At 43.0% G+C, this 26,441-nt stretch overlaps 1 protein-coding gene across 3 annotated transcripts in view; it reads right to left on the bottom strand.

Annotated features, from left to right (window-relative positions):
* Positions 1-950: 950 nt before the first annotated feature.
* The window catches only part of STX17 (syntaxin 17), a 252,011-nt gene continuing 226,520 nt past the window's right edge, over positions 951-26,441 (bottom strand). For all 3 annotated transcript variants that reach the window (XM_073630647.1, XM_073630645.1, XM_073630646.1), the window contains 2 exons: positions 10,192-10,278; positions 951-2,976 (listed from right to left, as the gene is read on the bottom strand). In XM_073630647.1, the coding sequence (XP_073486748.1) occupies positions 2,740-2,976; positions 10,192-10,278 (324 nt within the window). In that variant the 3' untranslated portion in view covers positions 951-2,739. The remainder of the gene's footprint in view (positions 2,977-10,191; positions 10,279-26,441) is intronic.

A 26,441-nucleotide genomic window follows, 5' to 3' on the forward strand; every position in this document is an offset into this window, starting at 1 on the left:
AGAAAATACTCCATGAGAGGAATCTTGGCCTTTCTGCAAATGAGTCAGCATTTGATCCCGAGTACCATCAAAGAATAATTTTTTGGCACTTGTAAATTAGCTTCCCACTCCTTTTGGGTGTCTTTAATGTGGCTACCCTTGTGTCTTTATATGCGAAACCATAGAATAAAAATCACCGTTTGAACCTATCAGGGATATATTCCTATTTCCATTTTTACAAGGTTGTATTTCTCATTGCCATCACCGCTGGGTGGCATGTGTCTGAGCTGGTGGCTTTGTCCTGTAAAAAAACATTTCCAGTCTTACACAGGGAAAATGTAGTCTTGGGGCCTAGAGCCTCCTTTCTTCTTAAGGTGGTTTAGGCCTTTCACCTTAACCAGGGCATTGTTCTTCTGTCCCTCTGTTCTCCAGCTCATCAGAAGGAGATCTTCCCTTATTGTCTGGATCTAGTCTATGCTTTATGTATGTCTACCTCACAACCACTGCTTCCATTAGAGATACTGATTCTCTCTTTATCGTTGCCGACGGTCTCCATAAAGGGGAACCAGCTTCCTGTTTCAACAATTCTCAATGGCTCAGACAGACCATCATTTAAGCTTATACTTTTAAGTTTTGGGTTCCACCCTTTCCTGTCAAAACTCACTAAATCTGTGAGGGCTTTCTGGACTTTACCGCATCAGGCTAATTTCCAGATTTGCAAGGCTGCCACCTGATCTTCGGTTCACATATGTTCTCTAAGTTTTATCAGGTGGCTGTTTGGGCCTCATCTGATGCCAGCTGCATGCGCAAGGTCCTTCAGGTAGACCCCAGTTCTGTTGTTTTTTTTTTCCTGTTGGCCTGTTAGTGTTGAAGAGATTGCAATTGGGCTTCACATGCCCACAAACATCATGGCAACGGCCAGAAGAGGATTTTCTAAATAGTAAGTATAAAAAATATACAAAATTAAGATCCACTAGCAAACATATGTAAAGTTTATTGGGGTTATCAATGCATTGAAGGGATGCCAGAAAAAAAAAATTCTGTGGCCGGAACTCCGCTTTAAATCACAGAACAAGTATGCAACCAAGCTTCCACAAGGGCAGCACAGGTTCTTAGAAAGTTTTAAACATGGATGCTGATTTAGAATAAGAATTTATTTTACATTTACATGACACCACACTACATATATATTTACAAAATTTATTTTACATTTTGTGCAAAGAAAATGTCATTACTAAAAGGTAATCAAAAATACACGAAGCCCATTTGCCTTAATATAAATACCTTATTCCTAAACCACTCCTCAAGGTCAATAGTTTTTAAATTGTCAGTGTGTGTGTTGTTAGCTGTTTATAATAATCACAATAGTAATATTTTGTGTATAGAAAGCTGAAAAACATTCAAATTGTATTATATTGTTCTTACATGTGGTGTCTGCATTTCTTTAGTTAGCCCTTTTCCCCTTATTTTCACCTTGTTTTCACCTTGTTATCCTGCCAGTAAGTCTGTTATTTTTCAACTTCCTTTAACTGGCCAAGTTGACCAGCAAAAGTGGTAGTTAGAGGGTGGAGATAAATTATTTAATTCTGACAAGGGTGCTTACTACAATGGTCAGCTTTTATTAATGAATATATAATCCCTCAAAAGTATATACACTGTTGCTCTAACTATTTAAACAGTCTTAGCTGGAGGTTGGCTTTAATTTGTCGGTCAAGTCAATCTAAATCTGCTAGTGTATCTAGCACTACTCACATTGACAATGCTGATGTCCAAAAGTATCTCTGTTGGTCCTCCATCCAGAGTGGAGACACCCTGGGACAAGAAAAGTGTTTCTGGCAGGATCACCAGGTAAAAATCAAGGTAAAGATGTAAAGATATGTAGAAGTTCACCGCTCCAGGAAGATTACCCCTCCCAAAATCAGCTGTCTCCACAATCAAACAGGGTGCTGGCTCTGTTTGCAACAGAAAATGAAATAGTATAGCTGGTTAGCCGCACTCCAAATATTCACCTTTATTGAAATTTTTTTTTTAAAAGAGGTAAAGATAGTCTGAAAAAAACCAAAAAACAATGCAGCCACCATATTTGCGAGTTGGTAAGCTGCGATATATTACGTTTTTGTTTTCAGCTTTAGTACTGCTTTAAGACATCTGCAATAAAGGAAAAACAGGGATGTGTGCAGACTACACTAATGCAATATTCTCCATGCACACATTCAAGAAAATGGCTGATCAGTAATGCTGGGTGCTGTAATAACCACAGGCTGGAAACCGTAGACAATCAAAGTGAAGAAATGTCATCAGCACACCAAGGATTTCTCAAAAGGGTCCAAAGCTTTGTTTTTGTAGTCACATGGTAAACCTACAGCAACGTTCTGGAGCCACGCAGGGCCCATTTGTCAAGAAAGTGATGAAGACTGACAATGGGCCCCTGTGTGGCTCCAAAATGCTGTCGTGTGTTTACCATGTGACCAGGAACATAAAGCTTTGGACCCTTTTGAGGAATCCTTGGTGTGCTGATGACATTTCTTCACTTTGACAAGAATCACTGTAATTTAACAAGTTACTGTGAGAAGAAACTAGAAATTAGTTACTGTAACAACTCAAATTTTTCTTTGTTGCATTAATTGCACCCTGGGTGTTACACAATTTACTTTGGGTGTACTTACGCTGTACTTGAATAGGGGCCTCAAACGGCCTTGTCATTTTGCAACTTCATTCTACCAATAAAAGGCATCCTTAAAAATCACTGAAATAAGTCCTTCAGGTGGCTTTTTCTTCTTCTTTGACAGAATCTTTTGTATCGCAAACGTCTTCCTTTTCAAAGTTTTCCTTTTTTCTTTGCAACATTTTTCCACCTGTGAAGCCTAGAAAGCCACCGCCAATTGCAGCTGCAACACCTGCTACTTTAAATCCAGCTAGCAAGCCAATCGGACCTCCAACTATACCACCAATGAGAGCGCCTGCTGCAGGAAGCACTGCCAGCTTGTATTTTAGTGCCTAAAAGTGAATAAAAGATATTTACATAAACTTTTAAGCATACAACACACATCATAAGTGACAATTTACAACTAATTTTCTTTCTCGCCCATTAGGGACCGGGGGAGGCATAAACCTTTGGCTTATGCTGCTGCATACAGGGATAAACAGACACTGGTAAGCAAAAAAAAAAGACGTAGGCCAGCCCTGGGATAACCTCTATTTCTACCAGCATGCCTTTGTTTTTGGCTAGTGTCCTATGAGAATGGACACCTTTTCTCAGTTTTACGGATTTAAGTTTTAATCTACTTTGTTCTTTAAGATTAATTTCTGTGTAGCTGCAGTAAGTCTCTTTGCATTGTCACAGCTAGCTGGTACAGCTGTCCTCAGTCTCACATTTTGGTGTTACAGTGACCAGACCCTCCTGGATCAGACACTGTGGCAAGAACTTGGTAGTTAACCCCTTGCACTGGTTACTGCTTAAGCACTTTGCAGGCTGGTTCTGGATAACTTGGCTAAGGAGTGCTTTCCAGAGTCCTGCATTACCTCGGCACTCTGTCTCTGAAGAGCTGCTTTTGTGAGTGGGCCACTCAGACCCTAATTTTTATTTTGGTTTCCACTTTCACTGCTAGTTTGCTTTGAAAGGAGTTAATGCTGTGGGACTATATGCTGATGTCATTCTGCTGAGTGGAGTATTGCATATGCACATTACCTCTTTCTTTCCTTTCTTTCTTCTGCTCCTGCTACGAACCACATCGGACTTCAATCCCAGATCTGTTAATATTGCCCATCTGTAATTATTCTTGGTCATTTCTACCCACTCGACTTTTCAGCTCTATTTGACAGCTACCAGCTGCCCAGATTCTGTGGGCACTTAAAACCTAGCCTCCCATCTTCAGCCTGTTCTTAGATTACCACATTTGGGGCAACATGTTCTGATTCTAAACATGGGGCAGGTCTTGTTAGTGCTGATGTACATAGAATGGAGTCAGGTTACACGTTAGTATTGGAGTCTATCCCCTCCTCAGAGTCCTCTGACGCTGTACTCTATTGGGTGTTGCTGGGCCTGCTACACTCTAGGAGGAGGTTATTTTTTTTCTACAGTCACACATGACTTTATACCAGAAATTGCCCAGCTTATCTCTTACCTTGACCAAAGAGGCCACAAATCCACTATTGTGCAGTCCTCTGCAGTCCTAGCGATTCATCTACCTGTGGACAGCTGCTTCCAAGTGCTTCAACAGTGCTTACTTAGGGGGAGTACAACTGGGGGAATCAATGGTGGAGAAGGATCTGGGGGTTTTGGTAAATCATAAGCTCAATAATAGCATGCAATGCCAAGCTGCGGTTAGTAAGACCTCATCTGGAATATGCAGTTCAGTTTTGGGCACCAGTTCTCAAAAAGGATATCGGGGAAATGGAGAAAGGGCAAAGAAGGGCAAACAAACTGATAAAAGGCATAGAGGAGCTCAGCTATTAGGAAAGATTAGAGGAACTGAATTTATTCACTCTTGAGAAGAGGAGATTAAGGGGGGATATGATCACCATGTATAAATATATAAGGGGTCCATATAGTGAACCTGGTGTTGAGTTATTCACTTTACGGTCAACTCTGAGGACAAGGGGGCACTCTTTACATCTAGAGGAAAAGAGATTTCATCTCCAAATACGGAAAGGTTTCTTCACAGTAAGAGGTGTGAAAATGTGGAATAGACTCCCTCCAGAGGTGGTTCTGGTCAGCTCAGTAGATTGCTTTAGAAAGGCCTGGATTCTTTCCTAAATGTACATAATATAACTGGGTACTAACATTTATAGGTAAAGTTGATCCAGGGAAATTCCGATTGCCTCTCTGGGATCAGGAAGGAGTTTTTTCCCCTGCTGTAGCAAATTGGATCCTGCTTTACTGGGGGTTTTTTTCGCCTTCCTCTGGATCAACTGTGGGTATAGGATTGGGTATATGGGATTGTATGATATTTTTTATTTTATTTTTTTATGGTTAAACTAGATGGACTTGTGTCTTTTTCAACCTATGTAACTATGTATTATAGTTGCTCACTCAAGTTGCTGACTGATGAGCTTTTTACTGTGGGAGCGCAGTCTTCTACTATTACTCCTAAATTGAAAGAGACAGTTTCAGCCTCTATTGAGGTGGTATACCACACCCTAAAACTGCAAGATCAGTCTTTCACCTCTACCAGGGCTATATCCCACCCTTGATCCTACAGCCGCTAAAGGGGTTACATTTGCTCAGCTTGGAACAATCTAACAAAATTGGCACTGCTACTTCAGTGATCTCCGCTTGCTTCCGGGTCCTGTGCTGAGCAGCTGCTCTTCTGCATTATGAGCACAGGAGGTTGGCCCTTTGGCAAAGGCAACTTTAGGAGAATGCTTTGTATATTCGAAATGAAAGCAAAGCATTCTCTGATTTGATGAGGTGGAGAACGTGAGGTCACCTTGTTCAATCAGAGAATGCATTCAGGAGGTAAGAGTAGCCACTTTCCCCAGTGAAAGAAACATAAGGAGCAGGCTTGCAAGTCCTCCGAGTTTATCACATTTCAAAAGTGTGCCTTTACTATAACCTCAGTTTCTATACTGAGACTCCCTCCCAACCTTGGCTTTCCTTCCACCTACAAAACTCAGCATTCCAGGTGTGCCAAATCCACCGACCAGCCCTCTTTGGCATGAAGGTGTACCCCCACTTTCTACTCTACTAGTCTTTGTGGAAACTTGAAAGTCTTGCATTCTCAAGCTAGTGTTTTGTTTGCTGCCTCCTCCATGTTTTCTAACCTTTAAATTTCTAGTATCTCCTCAGAACCTAGCTGACCTCCATCATTGACTTGATAAAGGGGTCATTACCCCAGTCCCTGCTGCGTATATTTTAAAGTAGCAAGCTTTTTATTCAATTTGGATAGAATAAGGGAGGGTTCTAACCCCTGTCAGATTTTTTTTTTGCGATCTGTGTCCTATTGGGGAGATATAGCTTTACTTCACATACCTGAAACAGGAAGTGCAAGAAGATCTCCGCAAATTAGGAGAATTCCTTGGGGCCCCCAGGTCACCAGAATTAATTTGCCCATTGGAAGATTTTCCCTCTATTACTTTTCAGGGGATAACTCAAAATGTACTATTACTTTCACTTTCAATAATAACGGTAAGCAGGACAAATAGAGAGGGTGAATCTCCCTAATGAGGGCACAGACAGTAAACAAAAAAATGAATAGGTGTTCGAATTCATCTCCACCCTGTCCAAAACTTTACTTCAACTGCTGACCATTCCAAAACCCAAAGGGGGCATTTACCCCATCCTGTACTTGAAGGCCCAAAATGCTTACTATCGATGTCCAAAAATTTCTGATGGAATCAGCAAAATCTGTTGTTGCCTCTGTATATTAAATCACTTCAGCCTAAGGTTTCAAATCTCTTCAACTCAACAGCCAAACTTGCAGGGTGAGCTTGGGTGGACAAACTCTCTCTGTGTTAGAAGATGAGGGAAGAAGGTATTTGGAACTCGAGGACAAGGGCTGAGGTGAATGGTCTTCTCGGCCAATAAGGCCAAATAGCTAGGACCATTAACTTCTCCCACAAAAGCGACGGAAACCTCACAATGAGAGGTATCAGAAGGAAGGAAAAAGCCAGAGTACAACTTCACTGACAGGAATCTGGGTACTGTAGTTTGCAGTTGTCCACTGATACAAAAAGGTCCAATTGAGGGAAGCTCCATAAGCCCATGATCTGACTGAAGGTGTGTCAATGTTGTGATCCCGAAACTTTCATGACAATTGGTCCGCCTCGGTAAACTACCCCCAGGTCTATTACAATTCCTCTTGCCTCACAGCATGATTGGATCCACCTCTCTGAGGAGCGAGTTGCTGTGTCAACCAGCCTTTTTTTTTCTTGCCTTGATGGATTGCTCCCTTTGTCCTATGGGATAAGGTGATAAGGGACTATACATATTTTGTATGCACCTAACATGTATTTGTATGTTATGTTTGAAGACCTAAATTGTCCATATTAGGCATATTGCCAGATTGAGAGATTTGAAACCCTGAGGAAGCAGCTGCGACCGTGAAACACGTCGAAAAAAAATCTCTCTGATCACAGCCCTTATGGGGTTGTTTTTGTTACTTGATGACAAAGGCTTTGATATGTCAAGGGCAGTACAGTATTTGGGGAGACCTTCTTTTTTGTCCACTAGCATGTGATGGATCTTTTGTGTACTCTTTTTAACGGGATTTTAACTTTGTTATAAAGTTAGATTTGTTTTTATATTTGTATATGTCCTCTTTAAGGCACAATTAAAGTCCCAATTTACCTTCTTCTCCAACTGGTTGGAGAATGGAGAAGTATCGTTGTATGTAGTTCTTTAATGTATTACATTAGCGCAAAAAAGGGTTGCCATTTTTTAAGATAAGGGAAATATTTCCTAGTTTTCTAAAGAGGCTGCGGTCTCTTTCCAGCCTATGGCCTGCTTGACCGCATGGCTTATGGCTGATCTAATGTACAGTTAAACCCCAAGGGCTTTGTTTCTTTCTTCCAAAGAGGAGGTAGGTTCTTCTGTCTGTTGCTGACTTGAGAGTGATACTGAAGCAGAGGGCGGAGAGGATGAATGGTCCGTAGAAGGGCCTGGCTGAACTGGGCTATCATTCTTCAAGCAGGGGACTAAGTGGGTGCTGGCGCTGAGAGGTTAGTAACCAATTCTAAAAATGAATCACTGATAACTTGTTTAAGGCAGGGGTGGCCAACAACTGGCTTTCTTTATCTCAGTTAATAGCTAAATCTCCTAGACCAGTGGTTCTCAACTCCGGTCCTCAGGACCCACTAACAGGCCAGAATTTAAGTATTACCTTGGGGAGATGCAGACTAGAATACTGCAATCACTGAGCAGCAAATGATATCACCTGTGATGGATTTCAGTTATCTTGCAAACCCGGCCTGTTGGTGGGTCCCGAGGACAGGAGTTGAGAACCACTGTCCTAGACAGTCTCTGAAAACCAGCTTGCTCACTATAGGGGCAGAACCACAGGCTCAACATGTTTTGCCCCAAAGCGATCCAGAGAAGAGGAAGAGTGATGATGTTTCCTGGCCCAAGATGAGTGTCTTCTGTGTTCATCATCCAGCTCTTCATAATGTTTTGAAGATCCCTTGGATCTTTTAGAGCATGCATGTACACAGGGCCAGAAGAGAAATGTAACCAGTGTTAGGTGCACTATTTTACATCCAAGCTTACCTGACCAAAGGTTCTTTACCTAGCAGGCATGTGAGGGTCTTGTGAAGGTGGCAAGTGACTAGTGGCAAAGGTGAGCAGCTAGAGAGAATACAGTGGTAGGCTAACATAGATTAAGTTGAAAAAGGTAGGCATCACGACTAAGAGGTCCACTGCAGAACCCGCCCTGCTCAACGTGCTGAAAATACAGGATCACCTCTGTTGTCAAAATATGTGGCCTCTCTGCAAAGAGAGGTGATGTAATGGCCCCCATCATTTTAAAGAGGGGGAGGAATTTACAGCTGCTAGGCCCTCCCTACCTGCAACTGCCACTGGGCAACTACATGTGTGAGATCCAGTGGTGTAACAGAAAAAGAGGCAGCAAGGTAGATGAAAAGAAAGACACAGAAAAGGAAGCAAGCCTAAAGCAAAAACATAAAAGCAGCCAGCAGATCCAGCAAAACATAGGCAAGTTAAAACAATAAAGGTGCACACTACTCATCTTGCTTTCACCCAAATAAATGCCTTACTTCATGCAAGTGACCCACAGAGCAACTCCCAGAATTTGTCGGAGGACAGGCACTGCGTCTGGGAGAGCCTGAACCCAGGTGGATTGCTGCACTGAGGCATAGGTAGAGACAATGCACCATTCACTAGCAGTATGAGGTGCAAAGTATGTGGAGAAAAAAAGGAGAATACTTGAATGCTTTGTTCTCTATTGTGCTTTTCAGTGGTCCTGAAGGAGTGGTCTGAGGTGGAGCTCTATCACTAGTATTCTGCCATGTAGGCGCTAGGAAGTCACTAGCAGTATGAGGTGCAAAGTATGTGGAGAAAAAAAGGAGAATACTGGAATGCCTTGTTCTCTATTGTGCTTTTCAGTGGTCCTGAAGGAGTGGTCTGAGGTGGAGCTCTATCACTAGTATTCTGCCATGTAGGCGCTAGGAAGTCCTATTTTTTTAGTTCCTCTCCTCCCATCCCTACCCCCTTGAAGGACAACTTCTCCTTTGATTGAAGTTACCTTTTAATAAATCCTGCCATCCCTCTGCATGCAGCCCACTAGCAATACCTCCCTCCCAGATACAGCAATCTCCTCTTGCATGGCCCCACCTGGTTCCTCTTCAAAATGAGAGTTTGTATGCTGCAGCCCCATTAATTCCTACAGGACACACAAACTCTCATTTTGAAGAGGCAGCCTACAACAGTCATGGCAGCCTACAACAGTCTCTCACAGTTTGACGTATTCATATGGATAAATGGGCCAGAGTCATGTATAGTATTAAGAAGGGAGTAGAGTATGTGCAGATCTGCCCAAGTTTCAGCCTGCTGATCCATCAATAGAAGCCCTGAGATAGTGTGGGCGTGCCAAGACATGATGTGGGTGTAGGTGCCAAGTGCGCAGGGTTCAGTAATGGGGTGTCTTCTCCAAACACAGTACCATAAATGCAATACTCCAGACTGACCGATACTATACTCTATGCAGTACATACCATACTCCTCCACTCTGTACCGTATACTCTGTTATATTTTTCATACCGCTATTCATAATATTAATAAACATAAATTATCTGTACCACCAAGACTTTCAAATTTGTGTTTTTTAAAGTAAGCATACACCAGTAGGTGTAATAAACATGTTGAATGTTTCAGTATAGCTCAGATTTTATGAAGTGGTCTGTAATCCAAAGCAGTAATGAAACATGTACTGTGCATTTATGCGGCTTATAATATAGAGCATCCTTAGCCATTTAGCGATATCTTAACTCTGAATTTAGTTTAAAAAAAAAAAGAATTTAACTTTGTGCCATGTGCAGGATGTCTGCTTCTTAGTACTTAAAGAATGAATGTGATAGCATATCACAGCAGAGATTGATTTCTTCTGTACTAAGCCCTCCTTCCTACCCATGTGTCATTCCTTTCTTATTTCCTTAATTGCTGTTTCCCTCAGCATTAAAGACGGCAGATCAATTGGGTTAATACAGAAGATTGCTAGTAGGCAGAGTACCATTGATTCAACAGCAGGGGAATATTCCTACCTTCCCCAGGTTTTTGGTTCCCTCTTCAACATTCACAGCAGCAGTGTTGACATGGTCTTCAATGCTGTCAATCTTCTCCTGCTGAGTCTAGATGCAAAGGAATTATGAGTGAGATTTCCTGCAGAGAAGCAGCAGAAAGCCAATACACACTATTTAATTTTTGTAATCAGGGACCCTGCAGCAGCTTTCATCTGCAACACTGTGTAGCCGCACAGCTGTTAATGGCAGCTCACTAATAGCACCTGATAAACAGTGCTGGAAGGAGGAAGAAATTAAAATTAAAGCTTTAACCATTAGACACCCATCTTCTTTTCTGCAGTTGCTTTAACATTTATTTGAAGCAAACGACGTGCTTTAAAACAAAAGTCATATTTTGCTGCTCTTTTAATATACAGTAGAACAATTAATAGTATTGATTGGTAACATATGCAATTACAATTTTTTTTTTTTTTTTTAGAAAAATCTAAACTGAAAGCGTATAGTCACTGTAGAAGTATGAAAGCTTCCGTTGCTGGCTTGCTCTTGAAGGTGCATGGCTAGCATTGTTAAACTGTATTCATTAGCAGGGGTCACCAAGCTCTTAACAATCATGTGCATATTATTTTCAAATCTGACATACACATGCTTGTTTCAAGCCAGTGATTTACCAAATGGTAAAGTAAAGATAGGGATGACAACAAAGGAGCACATGCTGTACTCACAAGTACAGCAATCAGCAGTGGAAGTTCCCATATTTTATCCTGATAGATTTGTTTAAAACAAAACAAAACTAGAAAGCAACCACCGATTTTTAAGGCACCACCCACAGAAACTTGCACAGACATTTGCCATAAATATATACAGTGTAAAAGTCTACACACCCCTGTTAAAATGTAAGGTTTCTGTGATGTAAAAAAATGAGACAAAGATAAATCATTTCAGAACTTTTTCCACCTTTATTTTTTCTTGCTAGAAAATTACTTAGAACCCCCAAACATTATATATATATATATATATATATATATATATATATATATATATATTTCTAACACCCTAGAGAATAAAAGGCGGTTGTTGCAATACTTTATGTCACACTGTATTCGCGCATCGGTCTTACAAGCGCAGGTTATTTGGAAAAAATACACTTTTTTAATCAAAAAATAAGACACCAGTAAAGTTAGCCCAATTTTTTTATATATTGTGAAAGATAATGTTACGCTGAGTAAATTGAAACCTAACAAGTCACACTTCAAAATTGCACCCGCTCGTGTAATGGCGACACATTATGGCACTTAAAAATCTCCATTGGCAACGTTTAAAAATTTCTACAGGTTACCAGTTACAGTTTACAGAAGAGGTCTAGTGCTAGAATGATTGCTCTTGCTCTAACAATCACAGCGATACCTGACGTGTGTGGTTTGAACACTGTTTTCATATGCGGGTGTGACTTACATATGCGTTCACTTCTATGCGCAAGCTCGTGGGATGGGGCGCTTTAAATTTTATTTATTTATTTTAGTCTCCTGGTCATTTCAGGTGGTCAGAAATTGAGAGGGGTGCCATATATCCGGTACATCCCTGCTCTCTAGTATGGTCCCGCTCCCTACTAAATGATCCTGTATTGAAAAATATGTGCTTAGCACTGATGTTATCCACCAAGTCTTTATGGGGTAAATGTGTGATTAAATACTCACTCTCCTCACCATGCCATCTTCTATCTAACATATTGTTAAACCCGGCTTTGCAATACAGTCTGGCCTTTGGATGCCTGCTGCCCTGGATGCAGACACCCCTCTTCCAGTTATGTAACCTGGTACATCCGGTCACTTGCAAATTCCATATCTTTGCGACCCTACAAGAAAAAATTTCTATCCCTCAAAGCCTATTCTATTTCTACCTTCAAGTTAGACATTTCTTTCACTCACTATCCCCGACTCTCAACCTGGACTTACCCACTTCCCTTTGAACATCTATGTGCTGAGGGTCCTCACTAATTACATTTGATATCCTCCATATACCATATTCTGCATGAATCCACAAAGGTGCTAGCTGATCTCCGCTTGTATATGCGTAAATGGAATATGCTATTGGGACTACTATCCCTATGCAAATATGGGCCTAAAATGTGGTTATCAACTTTTAAGTCCTCTAAATGTGTGGTTCAGAGGGAGACGGCGGTGAAGATCTTAATGTTTTGGTACAAGACCCCGGAGTATATTCATCATGTGAATCCCACCCTCTCACCTAAGTGTTGGAGGTGTGGTAAGGAGACAGGTTTACGCTTTCATATTTTTTGGACTTGTTCATTTATACAGGTATTTTGGTTAGAAGTTATGCAAACGCTGCAGAGTGTGACAGGTCTGCCACTCCCCTTAGATCCTATCCATTATTTGCTTGGGCTCCCCTTTCCAGGTATTTCTAAACCAATCTATTAACCTTCTATGAGGAGGTGAGTTGCCATCTAGATAAAGGAAGGCCCGTAGACGTGGTGTATCTGGATTTTGCAAAAGCATTTGACACAGTTCCCCATAAACGTTTACTGTACAAAATAAGGTGCGTTGGCATGGACCATAGGGTGAGTACATGGATTGAAAACTGGCTACAAGGGCGTGTTCAGAGGGTGGTGATAAATGGGGAGTACTCAGAATGGTCAGGGGTGGGTAGTGGGGTTCCCCAGGGTTCTGTGCTGGGACCAAACCTATTTAATTTGTTCATAAATGACCTGGAGGATGGGATAAACAGTTCAATCTCTGTATTTGCAGATGATACTAAGCTAAGCAGGGCAATAACTTCTCCGCAGGATGTGGAAATCTTGCAAAAAGACCTGAACAAATTAATGGGGTGGGCGACTACATGGCAAATGAGGTTCAATGTAGAAAAATGTAAAATAATGCATTTGGGTGGCAAAAATATGAATGCAATCTATACACTGGGGGGAGAACCTCTGGGGGAATCTAGGATGGAAAAGGACCTGGGGGTCCTAGTAGATGATAGGCTCAGCAATGGCATGCAATGCCAAGCTGCTGCTAATAAAGCAAACAGAATATTGGCATGCATTAAAAGGGGGATCAACTCCAGAGATAAAACGATAATTCTCCCGCTCTACAAGACTCTGGTCCAGCCGCACCTGGAGTATGCTGTCCAGTTCTGGGCACCAGTCCTCAGGAGGGACGTACTGGAAATGGAGCGAGTACAAAGAAGGGCAACAAAGCTAATAAAGGGTCTGGAGGATCTTAGTTATGAGGAAAGGTTGCGAGCACTGAACTTATTCTCTCTGGAGAAGAGACACTTGAGAGGGGATATGATTTCAATTTACAAATACTGGTGACCCCACAATAGGGATAAAACTTTTTCGCAGAAGAGAGTTTAATAAGACTCGTGGCCACTCATTACAATTAGAAGAAAAGAGGTTTAACCTTAAACTACGTAGAGGGTTCTTTACTGTAAGAGCGGCAAGGATGTGGAATTCCCTTCCACAGGCGGTGGTCTCAGCGGGGAGCATTGATAGCTTCAAGAAACTATTAGATAATCACCTGAATGACCGCAACATACAGGGATATGTAATGTAATACTGACGCATAATCACATACATAGGTTGGACTTGATGGACTTGTGTCTTTTTTCAACCTCACCTACTATGTAACTAAACGTTTGACCTCCTACATACTTCTAGCTGCCAAGAGGGCCTATACCGATATGTTGGCTGTCTACCCCCCCCCCCCCCCCCACCTACAATTCCTACAACTTGTAGCAGAAGTCAGAAGGATGGAATTTCTCACAGCCATGGTACATGACACGGTCTGTCAGTTTAACAAAATTTGGGAGCTCTGAAACCAATCGAAATATGGGGATCATATGAACTGAATATAATTTGAAGATTGAATATGATTTTCGTTACATCTTCTTTCCTTTGTATTGCTCTCCTGTAGATCCCTTCATTGTGAGATGGCATCCACATATTTAAGCCCTGTAATTTGTGCTTTTGCCCTTTGTTAACTGTTAATGTCCTCTATACGTAGTATGCTAAAAAAAAGTTTTGATACTGTGTTATGGATATTTGTTCCTAAGCTTTGATTTCTTGTGTACTTCTTTATTGTTATTTGATGTACACTCTGTGATGTACCTGTTGTACCTTTATTGCTTTTTGAACTAATAAAAATTATAATTACAAAAAAAAAATTGGGTCACTTTTATTCCTATTACAAGGAATGTAAACATCCCTTGTAATAGAAAAAAAAGCATGACAAGACCTCTTAAATGTGAGATCTGGGGTCAAAAAGACCTCAGATCTCATATTTACACTAAACTGCAATATAAAAATAAATAAATATCATTTTTTTTTTTTTTTTTTACAAGCATTGGACGGAAGTGACACTTGACGTTGCTTCCACCCTCCAATGCTATGGAGCCGAATGGGGGCCATCTTTCCCTCACTCGGCATCCAGGCATCCAGACACGATCGTCTCCGCCACTACCATCGGCTCCGGTAAGCGGAGGAAATGACCAGAGCGCGGCGCCCTCTCCCGTCCCCGATAAAAGTGATCTTGTGGCGAATCTGCCGCTGAGACCACTTTTATCTGAAAGAGGACCGCCAACCATTTTTAAAAATGTTGGGGGCTATGGCAGCTATAAAGTACCAAAGTACCGACGTATAACGACGGCGGGCGGTCCTTAAGTGGTTAATGTGACCTATAAACTATACAACTCAGTTGAACAATAAACTGAAATCTTTTAGGTGGAGGGAAGTAAAAATTAAAAACTAAAATAGTATGGTTTCATAAGTATGCACACCCTTAAACTAATACTTTGTTGAAGCACCTTTTGATTTTATTACAGCACTCAGTCTTTTTGGGTATGAGTCTATCAGCATGGCACATCTTAATTTGGCAATATTTGCCCACTCTTCTTTGCAAAATCACTCACAATCTGTCAGATTGCGAGGGCATCTCCTGTGCATGGCCCTCTTCAGACCACCCCACAGATTTTCAATCGGCTTCAGGTCCGAGCTCTAGCTGGGCCATTCCAAAACTTTAATCTTCTTCTGGTGAAGCCATTCTTTTGTTGATTTGGATATATGCTTTGGGTCATTGTCATGGTGAAAGAAGAAGTTCCCCTTCATGTTCAGCTTTCTAGCAGAAGGTTTTGTGCCAATATTGACGGGTATTTGGAACTGTTCATAATTTCCTCTACCTTGACTAAGGCCCCTGTTCCAGCTTAAACTGGATGTAAACCCAATGTCATCCTTTCTAAACTACTGCCATAGGCGTTATCTATAAGGATATACATGCCTCCTGCATGTATCCCTACCTGTCAAATGTCTTCCCTCTGTCTGTTATTAGACCTGAAAAACTGCATATTCTGTGGGTGGGTCTGTTGTCTGGAGCTCGGTGGTTGGAGTCGTGATGTCAGTAGACTCCCCGCCCACCTCTACACTCCCCTTGTCAATATTCATCTTCTCTGAGTATTTCTAACACTGAACTTCTGCTATGATTTCTAACATCCAGTGAAAAGACAGGAAAGTAACCACATGACTTCAGCTTGCCAAATCATGCTGAGGTGTGGAACAGCCAATCCTTGCAGGGCTGCTGAAGAAAGGAGTGGGGGAGGGAATTAAAAAATAATGCATGTCTCTTAGGCTAATGCACGAGATGTAAATCACCTGTCACTCACAGCAAGGGGGAGTATTTGACAAAGTTTTTCTCAGTTTGTCAAGAATTGTCTCACTGAACAATAAAAGGGGATTGCTCAGAGATGGATTAACTCTGTGTGGCAAGACTGGGCTTAAATGATAGCAAATCTTATACTCTACAGTATGATAAAAAAAAATTGGGTTTACATCCACTTTAAGCTAAAGAAATACAGCCCCAAAGCATGATGCTGCCACCACCATGCTTCACTATGGGTATGGTGTTCTTTTGGTGATGTGCGGTGTTCTTTTTGAGCCAAACATCTTTTGGAATTATGGCCAAAAAGTTTAACCTTGGTTTCATCAAACTATAACACATTTTCCCACATGCTTTTGAGAGACTTCAGATGTGTTTTTGCAAAATTTAGCTGGGCTTGGATGTTTTTCTTGGTAAGAAAAGGCTTCCGTCTTGCCACTCTACCCCATAGCCCAGACATATGAAATATACGGAAAATTTTGTTGTCACATGTACCACACAACCAGTACTTGCCAGATATTCCTGCAGCTCCTTTAATGTTGCTGTAAGCCACTTGGCAGCCTCCCTGACCAGTTTTCTTCTCGTCTTTTTATAAATTTTGGAGGGAAGTTCAGTTCTTGGTAATGTCACTGTTGTGCCATATTTTCTCCACTGATGATGACTGTCATCACTGTGTTCCATGGTATATCTAATGCCTTGGAAATTCTTTTGTATACCTTTTCCTGACTGATACCTTTTAACAAAGTATATGTAAAGCGCTGCGTAAATTGACAGCGCTATATAAGGACCTGAAATAAATAAAAATTAAAAATAAATAAAACAATGAGATCCCTCTGATGTTTTAGGAGTTCTCTGCAGACCATGGCTTTTGCTGTAGGGTGCGACTAAGAAAATGCCAGGAAAAACCTACCAGAACACCTGAACTTTGTTTTGGGTTAATCAGAGGGACTTTAAATGATGGCAGGGGTGTACTGACTCCTATTTAACATCAGTTTGAATGTGATTGGTTAATTCTGAACACAGCTACATCCCCAATTATGCAACCACATTATTTTAGTTTTTTAAGTTTTACTCCCCCTAAAAGATTTCAGTTTGTTTTTTAATTGAGTTGTACAGTTTACAGGTCACATTAAAGGAGGAAAAAGTTCTGAAAATCAATTATCTTTGTCTCCTTTTTAGACATCACAGAAACCTGACATTTTAACAGGGGTGTGTAAACTTTTTAGATCCACTGTATAAACAGTTTAATCTCTGTATTTGCAGACGATACTGAGCTAAACAGGGCAATAACTTCTCCGCAGCATGTGGAAACCTTGCAAGTAGATCTGAACAAATTAATGGGGTGGGCAACTACATGGCAAATGAGGTTTAATGTGGGAAAATGTACAATAATGCATTTGGGTGGCAAAATATGAATGCAATCTACTCACTGGGGGGAGAACCTCTGGGGGAATCAACGATGAGAAAGGACCTGGGGGTTCTAGTAGATGATACGCTCAGCAATGGCATGCAATGCCAAGCTGCTACTAACAAAGCAAACAGAATATTGGCATGCATTAAAAAGGGGATTAACTCAAGAGATATAACGAGAATTATCCCACTCTACAAGACTCTGGTCTGGCCTCACCTGGAGTATGCTGTCCAGTTCTGGGCACCAGTCCTCAGAAGGGACGTACTGGAAATGGAGCAAGTACAGAGAAGGGCAACAAAACAAATAAAGGGACCGGAGGACGTTAGTTATGAGGAAAGGTTGCGAGGACTGAACTTATTTTCTCTGGAGAAGAGACGCTTGAGAGGGGATACGATTTCAATCTACAAATACCATACTGTTGACCCCACAATAGGGATAAAACTTTCCCGCAGAAGAAAGTTTAATAAGACACGTGGCCACTCATTAAAATTTGAAGAAAAGAGGTTTAACCTTAAACTGTGTAGAGGGTTCTTTACTGTAAAAGCAACAAGGATGTGGAATTCCCTTCCACAGGTGGCAGTTTCAGTGGGGAGCATTGATAGTTTCAAAAAACTATTAGATAAGCACCTGAATGACCACAACATACAAGGTTATACAATGTAATACTGACATAAAATCACACACATAGGTTGGACTTGATGGACTTGTGTCTTTTTTCAACCTCACCTACTATGTAACTGTAACAAAGTTGTATTACTGTATTGTGAAAAACACAATAATAAAAAAACATGTAAATACAACAATACAATACTCTACAATGCTTGCTTTGTTTTACCTCTCCACATTATCTGCCACAACAATTTAAATTAATAGCAGACACCACCATATAGAACCTCCTGTTTAGCAATCCACAGATAATCACTATGCAATAGACATTATATGGTGGTGTTGCTATTAAAATTATTGTGGCAGACAGTGTGGAGTGGTAAGACAAAGTAAATGCTGTGAAGTGCAAAAATGTATTATATTTATATGGCAAATATATGCGCAAGTTCTTGTGGGTGATGCCTTAAAAATCAGTGGTTGCTTTCTAGTTTTGTTTGGTATCTGAAATAGTAAGACAGAACCCATATACCAACTCATGGACCACTATAATGTTTTAGATTTGTTTAAGAGTAAAAAAAAATCACCAAAAGTTGCGGGTTATTAAAGCCACTTATATCTTCCCAAACAGGATTTACTGTTCAGATACATTCCCCTTCTGTAAAATAAGAAAGGCACTTTCAGGTTCATTCCACCACTCTCACAGTTACACCAGACAGCCTTGGAAAACATGCTTAAAGCATGTGCTGTATGCTATGTAGCCAGTTTACTGTCCTTCAGACCAAACTGTGTTAAGTGGGAGTAGAGAAAGCCCTGGTGTCAGTGGGAAGCAATGCACTAGGCACGGTAGTTGGTGGAAGTAAAACATGCCCTAAAGTTGGTGAGCAATGTTGGTGGAAGTAAAAAATGACCCAATGCCTGTATTAATAATGCTCCATTGTAGGTGGCAGTGGAAAGAACTGTTCCCTCATCTTTGGTCTCAGTAAGAAGAATAGCTCTGTATCGTTGGTGTGTCAGTGGTAGAAATAGTGCCTCTTCATTGATGTCAGTAGAAGAAACCGTGCCAAAGGCCAGTTAAAGGCAAGCAAAGTGCTGTATCCGGCTTGTGGCTCTCAGCGTCCAGGAGTGGCTGTTCTGCTGAAATAAAACCAATGAGTAGCAGCGATGACCTGATCCCTTATGATCAATCTCTGATCAGTCCTCGCACTGAGCCCAGTGACAGACTGAAGCTGCAGCTCTATTTTCCTTTTCAGGTGGGGCTTTCAGGAGTGAGGTCATTGCACATGGCAAATGATTGGTTGAACGGGACGGATCCAAAGCAGCCCATAGGAATGCTACATACCTGCACTATATGCACTGTGAAGTCAGTTTGGCCTTTTGTTATTGTAACTGTATATGTTTTTATGTCAGCTTGGAGCAGTGGTGATCCAGTGGCTGGGAGGGTTGGCCATATTAACCCTACAAGGACTTTTCTGACCATTTGCTGAGATAGTGATGGTCATGGATATTTGGTAAGCAGCTGATCTCTTTTGTTTTCACCCACTGGCGCACTGGACCCAGTCTGTTCACTGGGGCTGCTTCATCCTGGGATTGTTAGAAGATTTATGTTTCTGCTGGGTTTTTTTGCCTATGATGGTGACCTAAACAGGCAACATTGCACATAGCACTTGCAATTTGGAGATTCTTTTGGACTCATGGGATTTCTGTTTTTGCTTTTTACATTTATATTTTTTCTTTGGACACTGTCAATGAATCTTTGTATGTTATTTTTTTTATATTTTATTTACATTATGTAAATGCTTTGAGGATATTTGCAAGTGGATACTGTATATTATGGTTTAACACTACCGTCATTTATGTAATTTAGCACCGCACTATTTGTATATACAACCTTCAGTTTATGAATCGTAAATCACTACTCCCCAAAAATGCGTTCTTTAAGCCAGCTTTCTATACAATTACAGACTAAAATTTCTAAGCCTACAGAACTTAAAGCGTAAGTTCACCTGCAGCACTAAATACCTAATTCCTTCAGTCATCATGCTTAACCACTTGCTTACTGGGCACTTAAACCACCCTCCTATCCAGACCAATTTTCAGCTTTCAGCGCTGACACACTTTGAATGACAACTGCGCGGTCATACAACACTGTACCCAAATGAAATTTTTATCATTTTTTCCCCACAAATAGAGCTTTCTTTTGGTGGTATTTGATCACCTCTGCGGTTTTTATTTTTTGTTAAAAAAATGTAAAAAGACTGAATTTAAAAAAAAAAAATAATTTTTTTTTTTTATATTTTGTTATAAAAAATTTAAAACAGGTAATTTTTCTCCTTCATTGATGTACGCTGATGAGGCGGCAGTGATGGGCACTGATAGGCAGCAGTGATGGGCACTGATGGGTGGCAGTGATGGGTGGCAATAATGGGGACTGATCAGTTACACTGATAGGCAGCGCTGCTAGGTGGCACTGATTGGCACTACTGGTGGGCATTGATAGATGGCACTTGTGGGCATTGATAGGTGGCACTTGTGGGCATTGATAGGTGGCACTTGTGGGCATTGATAGGTGGCACTTGTGGGCACTATTAGGTGGCACTGTGGCCACTGTTAGGTGGCACTGTTAGGTAGCACACATGAGGCAGATGTGCCTCTTCCACTTCAGGACCTTTGTCCCTCGCATCTGAGCCGGTGATCGGCTTTTTTTCTACTCATGCTATCACGCTCCCGGGAATTCAGGTCCGTGTTGTGGCCGTCATTTGGCCATAGCGCGGATGTCAAGTGGTTAACATAGATGATAACCTTAATATGCATAATCATTTAAATAAAATAAAAAATCTTGCGACATCGGGTAAGAGTGGCTTTAGCTTTGAAAGTGTATTTAGGGTATGTATGTGTTGGAGCTCTAGGTAGTAGATGTCAGCTACCAAGACTAGAATATGTTGTGTTTTGCCCCCCCTGTTCCTGTTTGACTCTAGCACCATTCTTGAGGATGCCCTTAATGTAAGGCTTGTGTGCTTCCCATAATAGTATGGGATCACAGTCTCCAATTGAGTTGGTGGATAAATATGTATCTAGCTCCCTGGCCAGTGCCACTAAAATCTATGAATTTTGGGAGTAGGCTGCCACATCCGGAAAAAGCCTAATGCCTCGTACACACGAGCGGACTTTCCAGCAGACTTGGTCCGACGGTCTTTCCGGCAGACTACCTGAACGGACGGACTTGCCTACACACGACCCAACTTTCCGGTAGGTTAGGTCCGCCAGTCCTTCCGACGGACTTTCGCCGGAGTTACGGCGGACTTTCAGAATGAACGGACTTGCCCACACACGGACAAGTCCGTTATTTTTGAACGTGGCTCGGGTACGACGGGACTAGAAAAGGAAGTGAATCTCGCCGCTTTTATCGGCGAGATTGACACCTTGCTAGCCCCGCCGCGGGGCATACCAGGCCCTTAAGTCTGGAATGGATTTAAAAGGGAACCCCCTACGCCGAAAAACGGCGTGGGGTCCCCCCCTGGAATCCATACCAGACCCCGATCCGAGCACGCAGCCTGGCCGGTCAGGAAAGGGGGTGGGGACGAGCGAGCGCCCCCCCTCCTGAACCGTACCAGGCCGAATGCCCTCAACATGGGGGGGTGGGTGCTTTGGGGGAGGGGGCTCCCTGCGGGGCCCCCTCCACCACAAAGCACCTTGTCCCCATGTTGATGAGGACAAGGGCCTCTTCCCGACAACCCTGGCCGTTGGTTGTCGGGGTCTGTGGGCGGCTAATCGGAATCCGGGAGCCCCCTTTAATAAGAGGGCCCCCAGATCCTGGCCCCCCCACCCTATGTGAATGAGTATGGGGTACATGGTACCCCTACCCATTTACCTAGGGAAAAAGTATCAATAATAAAACACACTACACAGGTTTTTAAAGTAATTTATTAGACAGCTCTGGGGGGGGGGTCTTCTTCCGGCTTCGGGAGTCTTCTTCCGACTTCGGGGGTCCCTCCGGTTCCTCTTCTCCCGGCGTCAGGTTGATTCTTCTCCGCTCTCTCTGGCCGCTTCTTCCAGTGTTCCAGTTCTTCTGCCGGCTCCTTCGCTATCTTCATGCCGCTCTTTTGCCAGCGGAGGCCCGGACTTCTGGCTTCTTGGCATCTGGGCTTCTTCTCTTCTTCCGATGTTGACACAACGGTCTCTCAGGCTGGAATGCTCTCTGAGCGCTCCGATGTGACTTATATAGGCGGAGACCCCGCCCCCTTATGCCGTCACAGTCCATGGGCATGCTGGGACTGTGAGGTTTTAGGGGGCGTGGTCAACATCACCCGGTGACCACGCCCTCTAAAACGTCACAGTCCCAGCATGCCCAGGGACTGTGACGGCATAAGGGGGCGGGGTCCCTGCTTATATAAGTCACATCGGAACGCTCAGAGAGCATTCCAGCCTGAGAGACCGCCGTGTCAACATCGGAAGAAGAGAAGAGGAGAAGAAGCCCAGAAGCCAAGAAGCCAGAAGTCCGGGCCTCCGCTGGTAAAAGAGCGGCATGAAGATAGCGGAGGAGCCGGCAGAAGAACTGGAACACCGGGAGAAGAGGCCAGAGAGAGCGGAGAAGAACCAACCGGACGCCGGGAGAAGAGGAACCGGAGGGACCCCTGAAGTCAGAAGAAGACCCCCGAAGTCGGAAGAAGACCCCCGAAGCCAGAAGAAGACCCCCCCCGAGCTGTCTAATAAATTACTTTAAAAACCTGTGTAGTGTGTTTTATTATTGACACTTTTTCCCTAGGTAAATGGGTAGGGGTACCATGTACCCTATACTCATTCACATAGGGTGGGGGCCGGGATCTTGGGGCCCTCTTATTAAAGGGGGCTCCCGGATTCCGATAAGCCCCCCGCCCGCAGACCCCGACAACCAACAGCCAGGGTTGTCGGGAAGAGGCCCTTGTCCTCATCAACATGGGGACAAGGTGCTTTGTGGTGGGGGGGCCCCGCAGGGCGCCCCCCACTCCCAAAGCACCCACCCCCCATGTTGAGGGCATGCGGCCTGGTACGGTTCAGGAGGGGGGGGCGCTCGCTCATCCCCCCCCTTTCCTGACCGGCCGGGCTGCGTGCTCGGATCGGGGTCTGGTATGGATTCTAGGGGGGACCCCACGCTGTTTTTTCGGCGTAGGGGGTTCCCTTTAAAATCCATACCAGACTTAAGGGCCTGGTATGCCCCGCGCTCGCCACAATAGGAAAATGTGTTTTTCCTATTGCAGCGAGTGCGAGATGCAATACCCTGCCCTTGCTTCGTATCTGGTCTGTCGGACCAGTATACAGACGAACGAGACGAACGGCTTTCCGTCAGGAACTCAGTCCGGAGGACTAAGATTTGAAACATGCTTCCAATCTAGGTACGGCAGACTTTTGGGGAAAAAAATGTCCGCCGGAGCCTACACACGATCGGATTGTGCGGCAGACTCTGGTCCGCCGGACCAAGTATGCCGGAAAGTCCACTCGTGTGTACGCGGCATAACTTTTATAAAAGATATGGGTGCATGGTCTGACTATGTGATAGCGCCTAAGTCAGAATAGGATGGTGGATAAAGGGAATAGAGATCTAACTAAAAAGTGCTAGTTATCCACTAGTGGGTCTGTAAGGCTGCGCAGCAAAGAGTTGCAGCAGGTCTGCAACCTAGGCGGGAGGTATAAATAACACTAACAGGTGTCTCAAGGTGCACATAGACTGCATGAACATGCTTCTGCAATTAAATCCACAGCGATGGACTAAGATTGTAACTTACTAAAGTGAGTGTGGGCTAAAATAACAACAGTATTGCTCTAATGGCCTCTATGATTAAGCCCTACATAAGCAAAATTAACTGGAGGTGAGGGGGTTCTTATATGGGTGGAGAACCAAGCTGAAGTCAACTCTCATCATCATTACTATCTTAGCATTACAGTCTGCTGATCCTGTGTGCAGAGGGGGCCACTTTCCTGTTAGGAAACCGAGTCCTTGGCAAATGGGAGAAACAGTTACATTACAGGGTTCCTTAGATGGGCCCCCTCCTGGATAATAGTATAACTGAGGACAAAAGCCCTTGGGGAGGAAAAATTATCCTGCCACCCTCCAGCAACAGGGGGCACTCCCCAAAATGTAAAATAAAGGGCCAGTCTCTGCAGCAGGGTATAAACAGAGTCTGAGGCACTAACCAACAACTCAAGCTGAATACACAGTACAAAAAGAAAAAAAAAACAGTTGCTGACTTCTCCAACTGAACAACTCAGTCATCCAAGGTGTTAATGGAAGAATACTGTATGCCAGGCTGTTATCAATGCAGTCATAGGACCTCAGCAGATAGAGTTCCCAACAGCCGAAGAGTAGAGATCACAAATCGGTCACAACATATGGAAGCACTGCCCTGTATCAGAACAGATGAACTGTGGAGATTGTAGAACATTGAGTCAGCCCTTGTGCTAAGTCTGGTGCATGATTTTCTTCTTGATCCTGTGGAAAAAGACCTGCATCCTGGGCAGACCATTAGGGTCTGTTGTCGGTCAGTCTATGCACTCTGTCCAGTTCTAGGGCAGATGAGGGGGGTTTGTCCAGGAGGATAATGAGGATGCCTACTGAGCTCTGTTCCTGAGGTTGCTTCTGGTATGCCACATAATTCAACATTGTTGTGGCGGCTGTGGTTATCAAGGTTGTCAATATGGAGCTGAAACATGTTGTCCCACCACGTGGCACTGTTTCAAGGCCATGACTGGTTGATCTAAGGTGGAGTGATCAGAGGTGTGTGCGTAGAAACCTTCTTTGAGTGGGACTAGAGGTCTTGGCAGATATCAGCCAGTTCTTCCTTGAGGGTAGATTGTATTTGGCACTCATGATCATCCCTGTGTGGAGAGAGACTGAAGTATACAAGTGATGTTTGGAGCCAATAGGGTAGGAGATACGGTAGCATCTGGTGTGTTATCTCACCAGTCCGGAGCCAAAGACTGGGAAAGGGATCCATGGTTGGCACTGTATTGTCTGCTACCTAGGTCCGCAGGTTGTCCAGGTTTCAGGTGTCAGCCTGTGACCAGCATAGAAGGTAGGTCCTTCTAGCTAGAGGAAGTTGTGTTAAAAACTGTCTCGGAACCCAAGTTTGGGACTGGAATCAAGGCTGCAGTTGGTGTTAGTCTGGGTTAAGGCCTGAGAAAATGATCAAGAATCCCTGGGTGCCTGTTTCTTGTTTGGAGGGTTTCCTGTATTTCAGCGTGATATGTATGAATTTTCTTGTGTGTAAGGTCCATGACAGTATTCAGGTAATAGAAAAATGTTCTGTCAGTGCTTAATGGTGAAGTTGGCCGCATGCAACAAGTGCAGACATACAAAGGCACTAAATAAAATTACACCAAAAGTTGCAGTGCTCAATATTAAAGAACAAAAGTGATCTAACAAAAGCCAAGCTTCAAAAAAATATATAATAAATGAGAATAAAAAATCACACTTATAAATTAGTCCAAAGTGAATCTTGTGAAGAGTGATAAAAAAAACGTATCCAGGGGGGTCCCCCACCAATGTAGTAATCACACCTAGTGTCGCCTCCACCGTGAAGCAGAATTCGTAGGACCTCAGGTGACTCAAGTTCTAGTAGACTCTCTCTCTGATAATCTTTAACCATTTCCTGGCAGTACATATACGGCAGCAGGATGGCCCTCTTGTGCAAATCGCTGTATATATGTACAGCGGCTTCTTTAAGAGCCATAGCAGGCGTGCGCCCACTGCACAGCGGGGGACCTGATGTGCGTGGCCGGTGGGCACGATCACCGCCGGCCACCCGCGATCGCAGGCATAAGAGCCAGAATGGGGTTTTGTGTGTGTGAACACACAAATCCCTGTTCTGACAGGGGACGAGAAACAGATCGTCTGTTCCTACTAAGTAGGAACAACGATCTGGCTCCTCCTCTAGTCAGTCACATTCCCTCCCAGAAACACACCCTATCACTGTATGAATGTCAATGGTCCCAAAAAAGTGTCAAAAGTGTCCAATCTGTCCACCGCAATGTCGCAGTCCCAGCAAAAATTGCAGTTCGCCGCCATTACTAGTAAAAAACAAAAATAAAAATGCCATAAATCTATTCCCTATTTTGTAGACGCTTTAACTTTTGCACAAACCAATCAATATTCGTTTTTTTTTGTTTTTTTTAACCAAAAATATGTAGAAGAATACATATTGGCCTCAACTGATGAAGAAATTTGTTTTTTAAAAACATTTTTGGGGATATTTATTATAGCAAAAAGTAAAAAATTGTTTTTTCTTCAAAATTGTTTTGTTTATAGCGCAAAAAATAAAAACCGCAGAGGTGATCAAATACCACCAAAAGAAAGCTCTATTTGTGATTAAAAAAAAGATGTCAATTTTGTTTGGGTACAGTGTCGCACGACTGTATCGCAAAAAATGGCCCGGTCATTAAGGGGGCAAATCCTTCCGGGGCTGAAGTGGTTAAAAAGTACTCTAATGCCGCGTACACACGAGCGGACTTTACGGCAGACTTTGCCCGGTGGACGGGATTTCGTCGGACAATTCGATCTTGTGTGGGGCTCCAGCGGACTTTGTTTTCTCAAAAGTTGGATGGACTTATGCCGCGTACAC

The sequence above is a fragment of the Aquarana catesbeiana genome, linkage group LG05 (assembly GCF_042186555.1).
Source record: "Aquarana catesbeiana isolate 2022-GZ linkage group LG05, ASM4218655v1, whole genome shotgun sequence".
In the NCBI taxonomy this organism is placed as follows: domain Eukaryota; kingdom Metazoa; phylum Chordata; class Amphibia; order Anura; family Ranidae; genus Aquarana; species Aquarana catesbeiana.